At 41.3% G+C, this 18,960-nt stretch overlaps 2 protein-coding genes across 2 annotated transcripts; one reads left to right on the forward strand and one right to left on the reverse strand.

The window, feature by feature from the left end:
- Window positions 1-2,009: 2,009 nt before the first annotated feature.
- Window positions 2,010-6,002, reverse strand: rbm8a (RNA binding motif protein 8A). The gene is made up of 6 exons (XM_017452805.2): window positions 5,866-6,002; window positions 4,568-4,627; window positions 4,393-4,470; window positions 4,139-4,275; window positions 3,261-3,397; window positions 2,010-2,803 (listed from the first exon to the last, which is right to left on the reverse strand). Exons 1-6 carry the CDS (start codon window positions 5,990-5,992, stop codon window positions 2,758-2,760), a joined length of 585 nt encoding a protein of 194 aa, XP_017308294.2. The 5' UTR covers window positions 5,993-6,002; the 3' UTR covers window positions 2,010-2,757.
- A 3,141-nt stretch (window positions 6,003-9,143) lies between these two features.
- Window positions 9,144-10,888, forward strand: LOC108256195 (type-4 ice-structuring protein LS-12). Its single transcript, XM_017452806.3, has 4 exons — window positions 9,144-9,222; window positions 9,314-9,383; window positions 9,514-9,649; window positions 10,255-10,888. Exons 2-4 carry the CDS (start codon window positions 9,338-9,340, stop codon window positions 10,472-10,474), a joined length of 402 nt encoding a protein of 133 aa, XP_017308295.1. The 5' UTR covers window positions 9,144-9,222; window positions 9,314-9,337; the 3' UTR covers window positions 10,475-10,888.
- The last annotated feature ends 8,072 nt before the right edge of the window (window positions 10,889-18,960 follow it).

Genomic DNA, 18,960 nt, shown 5'->3' on the forward strand with positions numbered 1-18,960 from the left:
AAACATGAACACAGACTGCATGAATTCAGAGATGAGCATCTTCCCGAGCTACAAGATGCCCCCTTTAGTTAACGTTAAAAATACATAAATTAATTAATTAATACATTTTTGTGTAAAATTGTTTTGTTTTCACTTTTTAAATTCACCTCATGTGCTAATGCTTGGGAGGAAAAAAAAATTAACACTGATATATTTTTTTCCCGCAAAACTCGTTCTTGAAACACGTTAAAGGTGTTCGTATTCAAATATTTCTGGGGTGTTTGGCCACTTTGGTATAAATTTCGATGCTGTATGTAAGTTAGCGGTCAACGGCGTTTCTTTTCCCACTCACCATAGTGAGAAATCACTTGCTTTAACCAGGTTTACCAAATACACAACCCCTGACCATCACACCCATATATTCTTCTTCTTCTTCCCCAAACTGCTGCCACAAAGTCGAGTGCATCCATCCATCCATCATCTATGCCGCACATCCGACAGGGTCACTGGGAACCATTCCAGGGAGCATCGGGCACAAGGCGGGCGGGATACACCACGGATCCATCGCAGGGCACAGCCACACACACATTCACCCTCACACATTACAGACACTTCAGCCATGCCAATCGTCCTACCACGCATGTCTTTGGACTGGGGAGGAAACCGGAGTACGCGGAGGAATCCCCAGGGAGAACATGCAAACGGTCAGAAGCACATCATCGTATAGAACGTTTTTGTATAATGCTGTAGCATTACAATTTCCCTTCAGTGGAACTAAGAGGAACCCAAACCTGTTCTAGCATGACAAAGCGAGCTCCATGAAAACGTGCTGTGAAGGTTGGAAGAACTTGAGTGTCCTGTACAGATCCCTGACCTCAACCCTGAAACTGGAGTCTCCTCAGATCAACATCAGCACCTGACCTCGACCTCACTAATGCTTTTGTTCATTTGTGAATGAACCCGAATCCCCACAGCCGCGCCCCGAAATCTGGAGGAAAGCCTTCCCAGAAGAGTGGAGCGCATCATAAGAGGAAGGGGGAATGAATCTGGAACGAGTGTGATGGTCAGGGCTCCACATCTTTTAGCCGTATAGTGCACGTTCTTCATACCCATGGTTCTGGAAGTGGGATGTATACCTTACCATGATTGCATGACTTTTGTCTTGGTTTTCTTGTTTTATAACTTACATGACAACTGTGGCAATTACAATCAATTAATATCAATGTTATGTTTATTATTTAGTTATTTTATTTAAATTCGATCTAACTGTAGCGACGTTTATATGATGCACGGCCTATCGACTCTGCCTCGGGATGAATGGAAAACTCACATTTATTAATATAGGTCTATGGGAATTCTTTTGGATGGGGTCTTGGTTGCTTTCTAACATCCATGTGTCTGAGGTATTTATTTATTTTTGTATACCGTAAATAAATTTACTAATGTGTTGGATTTAACTCAGACAAAAAGGTAGCTTGGACTTGCCATTTTCTCTCCCATATCCAAGCCACAAATAGGGGGGAATGGACGCCCTGACGAGAAAACATGAAAGCTTGTCTTGTTTACCCAGTCTGAGCACCAAATTGATGCCTGAACCAGCATCAAGCTAGACAGCTAATGTCAAAAGTGCTAACATTTAACATCCATGACGCAACTACCTTCTCGAAACTCTGCAGTCAGTGTTAGAGAGTGAACAAGTGGTGCTTTATTTACAGCTGATGACATGCGCGGCCGTGTCGGTATGACATCATACGCCGAACTCAGGTTTGAGGACACTGTTCCTGTATTTTCTGAAAAATACCAAGACTCTGATTTTTTCCCCCCAAATTCAGACGTCATAATTGTACTCAAATGTTGCCTAAGGCAACGCTCCAATCTCAGACCCGAGCTTAAAACCCTCTGGACCGAGTCAGAAACGTACGCTCACCTCCGGAAGAAAAGTCACGTTAACGGATGGTTCGTTAGATGTCGTTTTCGAGCTTTAACCCACCGACCATAAAAAAAAAAACCAAAAGGACCAACAGACAAACTCACAAACACAAACAAATTTATTGGAAGTGAACAAACCGGTAACTTTAAAAAGGAATTCAGGTTCTCACATACCACGTATGGCACAACCCGAATTAGTTTCAGAAGATCGGTTTCTTCAATTTTTGTACAAAATGTAAAACTAAGGAACACTATACAGAAAAAAGAAAATGAATATTACAAACACCGCTGCGATCGTCTTCACGTTTCCCCGGCTCTATTCTGAAGAGCCGTATGAAAAGTACAAGCTATAGAAAGCTTCCACGGATGAGAAGAACCGACCTATCAGATCTTTCACAACAGCGTTTTAGACCCACTGTAAAAAAATAAAATAAAAATAAGTTTTAAAAAATCCCAAACTCAAATACAAATGTGTCAAGAATACTTGTAAAATTTTGAAGGAGGGGGGTCTTTTGTCAAAGTATTATTACTTTGTCCTTGAAAAATTCTAATTTTTCCTCATGATATCATCTCACGGTGATGTCATTGGCGAAATCTCGTATTTATATCATTTTCTTACAGTGGAGCAAAAACGCTGTTGTCTATATTTTGTGTGTGTGTGTGTGTGTGTGTGTGTGTGTGTGTGTACAGAGGAAACTCCACGAGCAGTAGCTGGGGAACTTGCGAGATACGGAGATACAGAAAAGCAGTAAAATCTAAAACAAGCCAGTAGAGAATGTCACGCAGCCGCACAGCCTCTACGCGGCCGTGGCGAAGGAACGTCAACTGGGAGGGGTTTTGTATTTCAACTCAGCGCCGTCTTCTGTCTGGACTCCTGCTCCGTCTTCTTCCTCCCCTACGAGAGAAAGTACGGAGAAAAAAAAAAATAGATCAGATGCGCTGTCGATGTGCGAAAATTGACCTTACATGCACAAAGGGGGGGGGGGGGCAGACAGGTTGGTCATTATGACATCATAAATGAGACCATGTATGTAGTGCTACAGACCAAACAAGATCCACGGCTCATGACACGATTACTGAGGTCAGTACAGCACCATGTGACACTGTGACGCCGACTGAATAACCGATCTAACAGCGTGTCTCAAACCGCACTCTTCTAAACCATTATTAAGTGCTTACAGCAACCAGTTTTCCCCATTACAGCCAATCAAACCCCTTCCATCACGAGATGATAAAAAAAAACCTCTCAAAATAGTGAGACAAGAACATTTAGCGCAGTCAGATACATTTTGCGCTGTTCCACAGACCGCGGCTGCCGTGTAATCCGATCTAACTGAATCCGATCCACTCACCTCCTCTTGCTCTTGGGAGGCCCTCGGACAAAGCCCCAGTCCACACTGATGGCTTGACCCATGAGCTCCTGGCTGTTCAGTCCCTCCATGGCAGCCTGCGCTTCTTTATACGTTTCATATTCCACCAACGCGTAGCCCTGTGAGAAACACACACACCAATCAAATGAGACTGATTAACAGTCTCAAAGCAGTAGGACATCTTTCTCTTAAACGGCTCGCCGCTGGAGAACTAAAGTCAGAGGAAATCAGCTGATGATACAGAGAAGAGTAACCAAGAGCGCTGGAGTTTTTTCCCCCCTGTAAAATACTGCCACTCAGTGGATGTGAGAATAAAATAAATAAATCGATCGTACTCAGAAAAAGCCGGCCTCAGACAGGGGAAAATGCGCCGGAGCGCTCATTCATCTCGGGCAACGCCCTCCAAACACAACAAAATGGCGACACAGAGGATCAAAAGTAACCAGACTCTGCTCTCAATCGCTTTGTGTCGTGAAAACGTGCTTTAACAGCTTTGTAAATTAATTCTGTTCGTTTCCGAAGGATTTTTACTCCCGTGATTGTTTTATTAAGCAAAAGCAAACAAGGAAGCTGCCTTATCTTACACGGCATTACTAACCGCGTGGAAACAATCCGGGTAGATGTTCTCTATACGCTGAGAAGATTCAGAGAAAAGCCGTACACATACGACTCGGGGAAACAGCCTGAATACTGCATACTGAAACCTGATTGGCTCGTATATACTTATGATGCAATAACAGCAAGACCTACAACACTTTCAGCGGTTTCTTAAAATAATAAAAATACAAAAGTTTAGCACTTTAATCTCAACAGTCTGAATCACCTTGTATACATGACAACGTGAGTGAAGGTGGACTTGCCTTGAGGTAACCCGTCCGTCTGTCCAAATTGAGGTGCAGGTTCTTGATCTCGCCAAACTCGGCGAATTTGTCGTGGATGTCTTCTTCCGTCGCCTCCTCGTGAACGCCGGTCACAAACAGGATCCAGCCCTCAACAGCTGCAAACACACAGCAGCCAGCGTTAAAGACTGTTCTAGCGCAATACCTAGTGTAACACGCAGGGAAATGTCTTCCCGAGCCAGGTTCGGATCCGATGCTCGTCACCGGAAACTCACATCTTTGTGGTCCAGGCTCATCGCCGTCCTGCTCCACCGTATCGTAATCTTCTCTAACCCTGGACCTCGTACCTTCATCTGTAAACAAAACACACACAATGTTATCACAACACACACATTCATGTGAAGTGTTAATGTTAGGTTCTGAGATTTATATAAAAAATAAAAAGTTTACCAGATCCAAATCCACGTCCCTTTCTCTTCTTGGCTTTTTCTTTCAGTTTGTGAATGCTTTCTGTAAAAGAAGTTGAAAAAATGACAACATAAATAAAAACAAACAAACAGTCTTTTAGAGTTAAACAAAAGAAGAAAAAAAAAACAGTTGTACTTTTCCCCAATCAGTATGAGAATGGAAAGAAATGAGCCTTGAACAAATTACACGGACAACAGTAAACCACTATTAACCCGATTAAGACAATACTCTGATAAAGAAACTACCATGTAAACAGCAATTTTAAATTACCTTAGTCTAATCATGGTCATACTCGAAGTAAGCACTAATGGAATTAAGACAGGTGGAGTACTCCAGTTTTAGTTGCATTATCAACGTGTATTACAGACATGTAAACACCTTAATCACATTATTAACGTCGTGTGAGAGTTTTCACCGCATTTTGCGACAGGACACGATCACACACGGCAGTTTTACGGCGAACAAGAGAGTTCGGCTGCGTCCCAAACCGCATACTTACCTACTATAGGCCTATAGTGGGGAAAAATACATGCATCTCCGCTACTATATAGACGGTAAGTACGCGGTTTGAGACGCAGCCCACGGCTTCAAGCGGTTGTCTATTTGCATGTACAGAAATTCTGGAGAGACGTCGGACGGCGTGGCGCGGTGACGTAATAACGTGTGCCGTTAATCTAATTATGTTCTAAAACATGTAAAACGGGAACATTAAACTATTCTAAAAGCGACTCATGTAAACACCTTAATCACAATATTATCTTACTCGGAATAAGGTCAATAATTAGATTACTGCTGTCCATGTAAACGTAGTCAGTGAGATAAGGTCAAATATTAAAAGTCTCCCTACTCCCTTTATAAGCACTCTACAATGGGGAAGAAATACCCGCCTATCTAGTGCACTACCCTCACACACACAGCGATTTGGGATCAGGCTAGCAAGAACTCTATTACAGTCGAAACAACAAAGCACGCGAATGGTTTCTTTAACAACTTATTACGCTATAAACGTAAACACCTGAACAACATCCACGAAACAACCAGATAAGTCGTCTACTTAGATTAAAACCTGATTAATTTGATAACTAGTCAGCCATGAATAGCATCCTGCCAGCGGGAATGTTTGAATTAGCCAGCTAGCATAGCTAACAGCAGGCGGACCGAAGCAAGGCCCGACCCTGAACATATGAAAGATTTTAAACCGCAAAACCTAAACAACGTACACGCTTTTATCTTTCTTACTGCGTAAAACGAGCTCGAGTTCAAATTAATCATAATCGTACCGTCGCCATCTTCATCCATAGCAAAGTCCTCGCCGCCCGCTTCGTGAAGATCTAGCACGTCCGCCATGATGCCTGTCGCGCTGTGAGAAGACTGGCGCATGCGCAATAAACACTTCCCGTTTAGCATAAAAATGCGGCAAAATGGCCGCCTAGCGACTTTCTGGCGCAATTACAGTTTGCTGAACATTACCTCACATCAACACAACTAATCCAAGCAATAAATGAAATCTGTGTAGCATGTTAAAACCTTTAATATGTTTTAAATGAACACAAAGTAAAATTAAAAACAGGGCCTGCCATAAGAACATCTATACACCTATATCTATAAGAGTACTTAATGTGAATCTTAGACTAAATATTACCGTTGGCTAATTTTGATAGCCAGCTAGATTGCTAGTAAGCTAGCAAAACACAAAACAAAACAAAAACTGGTTATCTCCTGATAATTTGCATATCAATCTAATAAGCGTGTACACAACGGTCCCTAAATCCACTTTAATACGACTGTACTGCGAAAGTCTTTGTTTTAAATGGAAAATACTCATTTTAGCACTGTTCTAACGATCTTGCCTCGAACGGTCGAGTGTTCAGAATGAGAGGGAGGAAAAGCGTAAAAGTTTTAAACGTCACATTTTCAGGGGTAATTTAAGCAAGGATTTAAATTTACGCCTTTGTTACTCTTGAAATTACACCTCATTTTTATTATTATCATTTTGTAACACTAATCTACCAAATTTATCCATTCAAAAATGTGTTAACCCATTTCAATTTCACAAGGCGTCTTCACTGTTCTTAAATGAGTAACATAATTAAAATATATATATATATATATATTTTAAAGAATAGAATTAGCAAATGCACAAAATTTGGTTAAGTAGCATATTAAGGATATTAAGAAGTTTTTAATGATTTACTTAAAATGTTTGTTTGGTTTTTTTTTTATAAAAAAAAATGTATTTAATCATTAACTTTCAATCTGTAATTTCAGTAACAGGGATGCACTTTCAATATCAGCCAATATCTCAGTATCACTAAAAAATAAAGAAAAAAGAATTAGTTTAGTTTTTCTTCTTCCCGTGATCTTCAGGAAATTCGGGTGATGTAACTTCCTGTTGAAGACGTGCCTTCGTGTGGAATATTGCAAATATTTCATAGAGGTTAATGTGTTCAGGTTACAGTGTTGAGTGAATGGAATAAAATGTGCATCTTTCGTAACATATAATGGCACGACTTGTGGAAAAGGATCCCTGCTGAAAAAAACAGTAGAAGCCATCACAGAAATTCTAATGGTTTCCACTATAAATACTATTAAAACCATCGACTAATCATTAACAATATTACCATTATAGTTATTGGTCCTTAATGGTATCCACTAGACATAACATGCCACCAATAGAAGGCAACAAATTACCAATAGAGACCAACAGGGACCATTACAGTTTCCATTAAAACCAGTACAATTCCCATTCTTACCACTAAAACCATTACAAATTCTATGACGGTTTCTATTGTTGATGTTTTTTCAGCGGGGATGTTTAGAACCTGCAACGTTAAAAAAGGATTCACACCTTAATGCGCAAATAATACTATTTAGATGTATTTCAATGATTATATCTCAAGCTAGAGTGTCGTTATAGTGGGTTGGGACAGGCAGAATGATTTATTTCTTAAGGTTTTATCTGAAACATGCACATAGGTTGTTGTGAAAGACTCTTTATCTCATTCATTTTGTGAAGGTAAGAACAGTGGGACAAACATAGCACCCCGATCACGGATCCCATCCACGACTTCGAATTCAAATGATTCTGAAATGACATGTATCACTGATGACACGCTGGTAATTTAGCCTTGCACTTTTAAACGAAAGCAGTACGTTTGCATGCGCGTATACAGCAGGTCTCAGACAAGCCCTCGGCTCACAGTTCGGTCTCTGTTGAGCTCGCTCTCTGAGTTTCTAAGCTCAGCCGTTAAGTAAATCTTAGCTGGAGCACTTCTGGCCACATGCTGTGAAGTGAAGTGCTCAAATGGTGCAGAAGATGGGTGGTCATTTTATAAAACGCTCCGTCTCCCGGGGGGCTGATCGACCGCGCCATTGAACTCGGGTCTGCTCCGTCGACGCCTCTGGACAGGCCCGAGTGCTGTTTTTCAAACGAGATATCTCTCCATTCTGCGAGCCAGTATGGGGTCTCTGACATGACAGAAAACGACAAAAGAAAAACAGTGCCTCCTCCATCCCCGTGCTAGCCTGGCTCTCCAATATTTTCAGAGCATCGTATCATAATATGGCAGTGTAACTACCACTTTGAGCACTCATTCTGCCATAACCATAGGCTGCAATCATTTTGAGACGAGTAGCCCTGACAAATCCCGTACAGAAAAGCAGAAATTACTGCAATTCTTTGCCCGCCATTACTGTATGTCCATTTCAGCTGAAGTTACCTACTGATTGTGCAGGAAAAATGTCCTCCAAGACGAGGCTAATCATCGCTCCGAGAGCTACATTATTAGCACAGTGTTAAAAACATATAGAATCAGTATGTGGCGCCGGGGTCGTTATCAGGTCGGAACCCTACCTCAACTGTATAGATAAAGCCCGTCAGTGAGAGATAGAGTGAGTCGACTTGGGGCAGACTTTGACCTAATGGACATTAAGCTCACATGTAATGCCTGTGACCTCATTGTGTTTCAACTGGAGCAGCAGAAATCGTATCGCTGACATTCCACCCAATCATGATGTAGACATGAATTATAGTTCATTTTTAGGCAGGCAAAATCCTTATGAACGATGAAATGTACTGATTTCTTCCCTCTTATCCGACATATAGCTAATCAAAAATGTTGTTTAAGGTGCTGGAAATCTGCTTTTATATTTCTCACATGTAATATAGAAGCAACATGGATAAGAAGTCAGTCTTGCCCAAAATATCAGTAATACCATATTTCCATATTTAGATATACTTGCTGCGAATCTCTATTTGTTTTTCGCGCAGATGAACAAATATATTATATTAAACATGAACCCCCGTATGTTATAGGAGTATAACGTATACATCACTATAATTCTAATGGTTGTTTTTTTCCTAAATGGCATTGCGATGTCTTGATTTCTTGATTAAAAATTGAAAAAGTGATAATGCAAGAGAGAGAGAGAGAGGGGGGGGGGGGGGGGGGTGGTGTCAGATTTTTGAACTTCGGCTCGATCAGCTCAGTGTCATGTAAAGCCTCAAGGTCCGGCGGCCAACACGGCATTTACACACTTCATCACGCTGATGTTGTCAACCCATTATCATCCTCTGACCTCTGGAGCTGCTATAAAAAGACCTGACTTCTGAAAGTACGCACCATTCAGGAGTGAAGGTAAGAACAGACCTATTCAGAGTGAATTATACTTCAGAATTTCATTTATAACCTCTGTATTTACACTAGTAACCACAGGTTTATATCCTAGGCAAGCCTTGCTCAGTCTGCAACCATGAAGTTCTTCCTCATCGCCTCCTTCATCGTCACGCTGACCATCGGTGAGATCTTTATGCTTTTTTTTAAAACACAAAAAATTTTTTTAAAAACCCCCAACAAAACAGCATTATAATATTCTTGGACAGAAATAGAATTGTTGAAGTTTTATTGTGTATTTTGTTTTTAAATCAGGCTCCCAAGCTGCCAGCCTGGTCAAGAGAGAAAGCCCTGAATTGCCTCCTGAGGTCGAAAAGATCACCAGTTACATCCAGGACTTCATCCAAAACCTCAAAGCCCTCGAGACCCCTGAGCTGGCCAGCAAGGCAAAGTGAGTTTCACATCAACTCTTTACGATATTGATCATATTTCACTGATCTTCCAGCATGTGAGTTCTCTATATGGTTTAATATACGTGAAATGTGTGGCGGCCTGGGAAAACCCCTCAGAGGGTGAAAATTCTGATATATTATATTATATTATATTATATTATATTATATTATATTATATTATATTATATTATATTATTATATAATATTATATACTTTTCCTGAGGCGTTTCTTTTTTGCACGGGTAAAACACACACACACACACACACACATAATATATATATATATATGTATGTATATATACATAAATATGCCTTCAAAAAGCTTAAACAAATACAGCGTGTATGTACCATGGATAATCGTCATCGCCATCGCTATGGCACCTGAACAATAACTTAATCACAGCGTGAATTTCACTGCATTAGAAAAACACACTTAGGTAAAAAGTTAGCAATTAAAAAAAGTTTTTTGTACGGTTGTTTGTTTGTTTGGTTTTTTTTTAAACCGGCTTCTTATTTACGTCACATGATCTCTGCAGAGCTCCAGGCAGGGTTATAAAGTAAAATGCGAAACATTTCTAACATGTTTGCGTGTGTGTTTGTTCAGGTCTTACATCGAGGAGAGCAGAGCCCAGCTCCAGCCCATGGTTGAGAAGCTCCAGGAACAGCTGAAGCCCCTCTCCAGCAACATCGAGGAGCAGATCGAGCCTCTGGCCGCCTCCGTCCGCGCACAGATCACCCCCTACACCAACCTGATGCAGAGCCAGATCGAGGACCTACTCAAGTACGTGGTTGATCAGACCAAGGCCATCCTGCCCCCTCAGTAAAACAAGAAACACCTACCGAAAGCCTGATGGGAAATCGCCACTGCCCTGCGACCGACACCGCGCGCTTATCTGAAGCAATAAAGGGGTTGAAAGGCTTTACATTCGTGTTGATACTTTATTATTGCTGTCTGTTTGCACGTTTGTGTGTTTATCAGCTAAGTTGTGTTAGCTTCAAGGAAAACGCCAACGGTTTTTAAAACTCTAACCACTGCATGTATAGTGTGTGTGTGTGTGTGTGTGTGATTATATTTCGAGTTGTTGTCCTTCATTAAAAAGAAAAAGAACAGAAAACATGTTTAAAAACCAACTTACTTATAACGGGGGTCTAAGAGCAACTGGAATCGCCATACATTATGTTTCACAACATGAGCATGTTTTTGTCTTTTCACATAATAAAATGTATTTTCAGGTTCACTTTTCTCTGATTCATTCGTCACATGATTCCCCCTCCCCCCACATGATTCATTTATTTTCACACTGTGTGTGTGGGGGGTTTTTATTTCTTCGGGATCAGTTTATCCCATGCGAAATTTTTTCTCCACTTTCTTTCTTTCTTTTGCACACGACATTTTCATCATTCATATGTAATCCCCCCCCCCCCCCCCCCCACGACATTAGTCATTTCCCCACTGATTCGTTTTTCATATGTAAGCACCCCCACCCCACCCCACCCCGACATGATTCGTTCATTTTCAAGTAATTCTTTCTGATAAAAATAAATAAATAAAATAAACAAATAAATCAGATCGAGTGCGAAGTACAAAAGACGCAGAAAGGAAGTACAGAAGGAAAAGCATTTTATTTATTTATTTATTTATTTATTTATTTATTTTTATGTGACTCTATACAGTTTGATTCGTGCACATACGCAAAGGGTAGAAAGAAACACACACGTGACAAAGAAAAACGCTATAATGTCATAAACACAGAAATATAATACATCATACTCCCCCCGTCCACGACCCCATACCCGCTCGCATCGTTAAACGTGCGTTAAACTGATTTACTGAATCGATCGGACGGTGTCAGAGTCGGACAGTCCGATCTCTACGTATGTGAAAAAGACCTCGAGCATCCCGGTGGAGACGCAGGGTCCCGACTTCGGCTCACGAATCGGGGAAAAGTCCTGAAACTGTGACCGAGGGAAATATCACACAGCACTGTGAGGGCCCTTAGAGTGCCAATGAAGTGATGATCACGACTCTCAGAAGAACCAATCATCTCACACTCTAAAAAAAAAACAACACACACATAGAGAAGACCTGCAAAGACAGAAATCTGGTAAAGCACGTGTGTCCATTACCGTACGTACTGACTTTTCACTCTGTACACGGGTCCTCCTTAAACCTTTTGTACCTTACGTATCTTTTCTTTAGTCGAAAAGTTAATTATGGTCCAATTCTCTACCTTGAATCTGTTTTAAAGGTCACTATATCCACATTTCTAACTGAAAGACGCATGTCTAAGGTATGAATGATGAGCTACCAGCCCAGCAACAAGGAAAGGTACACTTTAGTACCCTTTTTTTTTTCTCCTTAGAGTCTACAGAGCAGACCTGATGAATATCTGGCAAAAATAAAATCGAATATACTCTACAGCATTGCCTGTTTTGTTAACACTGGACGTTGGTGCAATCCCAAAATGCACCTGATATAGAGCTAAGGTATTGATGTGAGGTTTGTACCCCATGTAGCCTATAAAGGAGATTCTTATTAGGGGTTTTTTTTTTCTTTTCTTTTTTTTTTCCTGTGAGTAATTTTAATGAGAAACAGCCAGATGTTGGTGAAATCCCAAACAGCTTAATATACTTGTTTTTTTTTTTTGTTTTTTTTTTAATGCACATTTTTATTTTCAAAGGTAGAAACAATGGGAAACTGCGGATTGGTAATCTTAATTAAGCAATTTAGCAGACTTACTAAGATTCTACATTTCATGCAAGTTGTTATGCCGGTAAAATCACTTGCAGTGAAATGAACTACATTAGAGAACAATGCAAAACATGGAGCGTTTTCTACGTTTGGACTTTTCCGCTGTAGTAGGCAAAATACGCACCATCAGGATTATTTCCTGGACGTAAGAGCTTCGTGTTTGTGAACGTTCCACCATTTTGTAACGTAACAACATTTTACCCAGTTTACTGATATATAAAATGACAGCTGTAGATTAAACCGATTCAATTCAATTCGTTTTCTAACTTCGCGAGTCGAAGATGGCTGGACGAACCCCGGACTACAGCCTACGTCACCTTTGAGAACCGCGTGTTTGATGGAATTGGGAGGTTTTTAGTGAAATGCTTTAAAAAAAAAAAAAAAAAAAAAAAAAAAAAAAAAAAAGACGAGCCGTTTTAGTCCCCAAGACCCTTTCGACCGTTTAACTATTTCATTAGCGTTATAATAAAATATCATTTTCACTAATCAAAATAGTGGCATTCTTCAGTTTCTATTTTTGTGGCAACAAAACAGTTAAATGATCCATTAGACGGTTCTTTGGAGCAAAATTTGAGTGTTTTGGGCAGGATATGAAATATTTTTAAGTCTGCGTTCATTCAAACCGAGTTTACGACGCACGCTATGCCGTGTTATCTTTTTGCATCAACACTACATAGCAGAGGTGCGTGCAGACCTGACCATCACTTACAGTTGTACAGAATGTCTTTCTATAATACTATAGCGCTATGATTTCCCTTCACTGAGACTAAGAGGAACCCAAACCTGTTCCAGCACGACAATGCTCCTGTGCACAAAGCCAGCTCCGTGAAGACGTGATGTGTGAAGACTGGAAGAAGGTAGAAGAACTCGAGCGTCCTGTACGGATCCCTGACCTCAACCCTACTGAACACCTTCGGGATGAACCGGAACTGGAGTCTCCTCACATCAACGTCAGCACCTGACCTCGACCTCACTAGCGCTCTCGTTCATTTGTGAACGAACCCGAACCCCCACGGCCACGCCCCGAAATCTAGTAGAAAGCCTTCCCAGAAGAGTGGAGCGCATTATAACAGCAGAAGGGGGAATGAATCTGGAATGTGATGTTCAATAAGCACGTCAGGGGTGCACAAACTTTTTTTGGGCCATGTAGTGTATGTAGTACACAGTTTTCTGATTAGTCCTCGCACTGCTTTCACGCACAACATACTGTATGAAATATGGAGAACTTTCCTTACGACTACCTTCACTAGATAGTGTATGAAATATCAGCTTTGTATTTTCCTATTTTCCAATCAGTCTGGAAGTCACCTCACGGCGTTTTCCCGCCTTGGCGTCCAATCCAAGAGCTCGTGCATCACTCTCGATCTCTGAGCCAGACTCGCGCTCCCTCTCATCACGTGACTACAAGTAAAATAATAATAATAAAAAAGCCAAAATGGACAAATCTGAACACAATAGTGACGTTAAAAAAAAAAAAAATCTCTTAGTTGTACTCACCTACACGTCACTGAGTTTCTTCAAGCGCCCTTGAAACAATCCCACTCACCCCCCTTTATGCACACCTCCAGACCGACCTTCTCAGATCATTAAGAATTATAACTCCAATCTAATTATGGTACGCTAATTCTGCCTATTAAAGCTGATTTTAAAAAAAAAAAAAAAAAACCAACCCAAAAAACTATATTAACAGGATGTTTTATGAATTGAAGAAATCTCGTCAGTTGTTCATTCAGCCAGCAGGGGGCAGCATACACTCTCAGAATAAGGATACTGTAGTGTACCTTTAAAGCTTTACTTGAATTAGTGAATGAATCAGGGTCATTTTAAAGGTGTGCTATAGCCAGGGTTTCATCTAAGATATTAAAATTAAAAATATTTACATATTACAAAGCCCGTATCCTCCATAGTCACAGCCCTGTTTTATTTCTTCCTCAGTTCGAGGTTGTGTGGCAAAGCCGGTGCAATTGTCCCAGGGCAATAAGGGAGACTAGGACTTGTTGTGTGCATTAATAACACCAACAACAAAATCACTAGTCTTCCACACCACCAAGCTGAGCACAAAATATCCCTGAATTGTTTCTTTTCTTTTAAAGGAAATCTTGAATCATATCAGCTTTTATAGGAGTCAAGCTCTGCAGCGGATCACTTCGTGTGGTTTGTAGGCACAGCAAGAATTGATTGCATTTTTTTGGTGGTTATAGTAAGTGTATTTATCTCTGGATGAAGTGTTTACTTTTATTTATACGTTTATTCTGTGTTACATGAAAAAAAAAAAAGAGTTAAAGCTAAAAGTTTAAACGATCTATATATATCATATTTAAAGGGAATGTCCAATTCAGTCTGATAACGCGCTGTCAGAAATAAAAGGTACCGCACTGTGGTTCTTCTCGTCACTCGTGGCGTACCATAAATGGTAGGTGTTGCGTATCTTTTCCTGTCCGTGAGTTTGCACTAATCAGGGAATTTTAGGCTCAGCGATAGAGCATACTCAGAGAGTCTGTACGAATTTAGAACCCTCGAGCTGGCGTGCGCACGTGCTAGAGAGGTCCGGTTCATAACTAAAGCAGAACTACGAGAACAATAGTACTTATCGGTACTTTTCCTTCTCACCGGAGGGGTACCGTACCATCATAGTGTGCCATCTTTCACCTGGAAATGTGGAAATAGTCTACACGCTTTTCCGGGTTAAAGGGCAGAACGCGTTCCGCTGGACGTTCTCATCCAGAAACAAGGTCAAGTTCTGTCGAGTACCCTTTATTTCTCAGAGTGATCACAATCAATGCAGAATTTAAAAAAAAAAGAGAGAGAGAGAGAGATCGGATATATTAGATATTGTCGGAATATTGAATATCGTCCGGAGATATTTTGGGAAATTTGGAAAGGCACGGAATGAAGGATTTGCCGCCATTAAAGAAAGAATCGCTCGATTCTCGAACCGGGAGCGCGTTTAATTCTGAGCGGGCTTCGTCGTGCGTAAACGCTCGCAGGTATCCGAATCGGACCGGGCGTTTCTGTTCCGTCCCGAGACGCGGAATATCGATTTTCTAAAGGAACTTCCGGGCTGCACGGAAAGTTCCGGAGAGAATAATACCGCCGTTTTCGGTTTCGGTATGCAAATACCAGACGATTTGCATATCTCGTGCATACTTATGTCACAAGGTTCCTACGAGGGCGAACAGGACGACGCGTGGACGCCGTCGCGTCGCTTCCAGCGCGGCGGTTTACGGCGCCAGAGATCTGTCACACACCGGCACCTCGTCCATAAAACTGCATCAGTGTCAGTATTTTTCTTTCATTCATCATCGCATGGAATAAAATGGTACTCACCGAGTCCGGGCACTCAAGAACAACAATTCGTGGCACAGAAAAAAAAAAAAAAAAAAAAAGACAATCAAGACGACAGAAAGAAATCATTCAGTAATAGTTTTTTTTTTTTCTTTTGTAAAAGGAAAAAAGAAAAGAGTTCTATCGTCGGAATAAATCTCGGCTTCATAAAGCTGGCACGCGGAGCGAATTCTTCAGAAAACGGCCTTGTCGCTGCGTCTCTCTGACCAGCGGTTGGACGCTGACAGATGTTTCGTGGGCATGGGTTATGCTTTTTACCCAAAGCTGACAGACAGACAACCCCCTGCACACAGGTGCTATTCAAGATATGGTGTAAAAGAAATGACGTCACTGAGATTTTGAGTTGAAAAACTGAGGATTTTTTTTTCCCCCCTTCTCTCAGTCCCACCCTCAACATCCACCTCCACTAACAAATCTCCTCAAACAATTCCTCACACGTCTCCTCCGATCTCACTACCTACGCCTTCGTTTCTTCATGAACACCGTCATGAATTTTTTGTTTTATTATTATTATTATAAATAAATACACATTTCAACTCTATATTTCATTCTAATGAAAAGCTTTCTGCTCGTTGTTTCCTTCCGGAGACCGAAATCATCGCGCCATGAAAACCAGCCTGTTGAATTAGAGACTAAAACACAGATATGGATGAAGTTGGAGGCACCGAGCGCTTTCGCCCCGGCAACAGTGGAGTGCTGGCCTTGGTGATAGTTGCTAGGCAATCGGAGGAAATACAATGGCCTCCTTAGAAACCAAAGGGCCTTAAGTGGGCTAAAAGAAGCCGCAGCGCCAGGCGAAATAACGCCCAAGCAGCAAACTGGATGCAGTCGTCGCGCTGGAGGACACGCAGCTAATAAAGATATGGAGATATGACCTGATAAAGGGGAAGACTGTTTTTCCGCTCTTAAACTAGATTTGTTTCTGCGTAACCCCCGCTATCTGCTGTGTCCTTTTTAAACCAAGCCTTTCATGCATAGTGTAGATCTTTCCACATGTATATTTAGGAGGAAAAAAAAGGCCTATAAGATGTAAACTGAACCTAAACCGTTCTCCTGATCCTCAGTGTAGCTTCTCGGTGTTCTCCTGATCCTCAGTGCAGCTTCTCGGTGTTCTCCTGATCCTCAGTGCAGCTTCTCTGTGTCTCCTGATCCTCAGTGCAGCTTCTCGATGTTCTCCCGATCCTCAGTGCAGCTTCTCGATGTTCTCCTGATCCTCAGTGCAGCTTCTCGATGTTCTGATCCTCAGTGTAGCTTCTCGATGTTCTCCTGATCCTCAGTGCAGCTTCTCGATGTTCTCCCGATCCTCAGTGCAGCTTCTCGATGTTCTCCCGATCCTCAGTGCAGCTTCTCTGTGTTCTCCTGATCCTCAGTGCAGCTTCTCTGTGTTCTCCTGATCCTCAGTGCAGCTTCTCTGTGTTCTCCCGATCCTCAGTGCAGCTTCTCTGTGTTCTCCTGATCCTCAGTGCAGCTTCTCGATGTTCTGATCCTCAGTGTAGCTTCTCGATGTTCTCCCGATCCTCAGTGCAGCTTCTCGATGTTCTCCTGATCCTCAGTGCAGCTTCTCTGTGTTCTCCCGATCCTCAGTGCAGCTTCTCGATGTTCTGATCCTCAGTGCAGCTTCTCGATGTTCTCCTGATCCTCAGTGCAGCTTCTCGATGTTCTCCTGATCCTCAGTGCAGCTTCTTGGTGTTCTCCTGATCCTCAGTGCAGCTTCTTGGTGTTCTCCTGATCCTCAGTGCAGCTTCTCGATGTTCTCCTGATCCTCAGTGCAGCTTCTCGATGTTCTCCTGATCCTCAGTGCAGCTTCTCGATGTTCTCCTGATCCTCAGTGCAGCTTCTTGGTGTTCTCCTGATCCTCAGTGCAGCTTCTTGGTGTTCTCCTGATCCTCAGTGCAGCTTCTCGATGTTCTCCTGATCCTCAGTGCAGCTTCTTGGTGTTCTCCTGATCCTCAGTGCAGCTTCTCGATGTTCTCCTGATCCTCAGTGCAGCTTCTCGATGTTCTCCTGATCCTCAGTGCAGCTTCTCGGTGTTCTCCTGATCCTCAGTGCAGCTTCTCGGTGTTCTCCCGATCCTCAGTGCAGCTTCTTGGTGTTCTCCTGATCCTCAGTGCAGCTTCTCGATGTTCTCCCGATCCTCAGTGCAGCTTCTCGATGTTCTCCCGATCCTCAGTGCAGCTTCTCGGTGTTCTCCTGATCCTCAGTGCAGCTTCTCGGTGTTCTCCTGATCCTCAGTGCAGCTTCTCGATGTTCTCCCGATCCTCAGTGCAGCTTCTCGGTGTCTCCGCTCTCACGCACAAACTTTCCACACAATCAGGTCAAAATCACTCTATGTTTTCTGCCCGATGTACAAATGCTGTAGCTTTTTTTTCTCTTTCTTTCTTTTCTTACAAATACACAGATCAGCAGCGACAGTTTTAACCTGCACACACTTCATCATACATATCAGGAATATAAAGCTATATTTTGTTATTCCGGTCACGAAAGCGAACTATTTTAGACGTGAATAAACTCATTAAACGTGTTTATGTTTATGAACACACTTTTTTTTTTTTAATGATAACTTTGATGCGTTGTGTTTCTACACAAAAGATACGGTTACTTACATGACATTTTGAAAAAGTCGTGCAATTTCGAGTAATAAAAACCATCTCAACCATCTGCATATGCTTTAAGTACATTTTTATCCATACACACACACACACACACACACACACACACACACACACACACACACACTTATACAGTATACTATACACCGGATTTGAGATTACTCACAGTTCAAATGCATTTAGTTTTTGTCCTGTTTGTTGTACTGCTCGTATTTTAGCACTAAAATGATCCCAAAATTGATTTTTATTCATTTGTATCGATCTTTTTTGTGTTTTTTTTTTTTTAAATACTTTTTTATCGAGTCACTTAACACACATGAAACTACAGCGGACTTTACACACAGAACAAGCCGTAATCGGGGGAAATAAAAACACTATTTATTTATTTATTTATTTATTGATAACTTTGAAAAACCTTCCATGTTTTTTTTTTAAAGAGAAAAAAAAATCAGATTAATATTTAGTATATTTATTTATATTGAAATAATTGATATACATTTACTACAATGATTTTTTTTTTTAAACTGGCAGAATTTTATTGACTTTTTTTTTTTTTTTTTTTTTACAGATTATATACACACACACACATGTACCTCTTACACTC

Source organism: Ictalurus punctatus, chromosome 23 (assembly GCF_001660625.3).
Source record: "Ictalurus punctatus breed USDA103 chromosome 23, Coco_2.0, whole genome shotgun sequence".
In the NCBI taxonomy this organism is placed as follows: Eukaryota; Metazoa; Chordata; class Actinopteri; order Siluriformes; family Ictaluridae; genus Ictalurus; species Ictalurus punctatus.

Coding starts and splice junctions, on each gene's coding strand:
- rbm8a (XM_017452805.2), bottom strand. CDS start 5,992: ATGCTAAACGGGAAGTGTTTATTGCGCATGCGCCAGTCTTCTCACAGC. Junction 4,471..4,567: donor GGGACGTGGATTTGGATCTG/GTAAACTTTTTA, acceptor TTTTGTTTACAG/ATGAAGGTACGAGGTCCAGG. Junction 2,804..3,260: donor CCTCCCAAGAGCAAGAGGAG/GTGAGTGGATCG, acceptor TTTCTCTCGTAG/GGGAGGAAGAAGACGGAGCA.
- LOC108256195 (XM_017452806.3), top strand. CDS start 9,338: ATGAAGTTCTTCCTCATCGCCTCCTTCATCGTCACGCTGACCATCG. Junction 9,384..9,513: donor CATCGTCACGCTGACCATCG/GTGAGATCTTTA, acceptor TTTTTAAATCAG/GCTCCCAAGCTGCCAGCCTG. Junction 9,650..10,254: donor GAGCTGGCCAGCAAGGCAAA/GTGAGTTTCACA, acceptor GTGTTTGTTCAG/GTCTTACATCGAGGAGAGCA.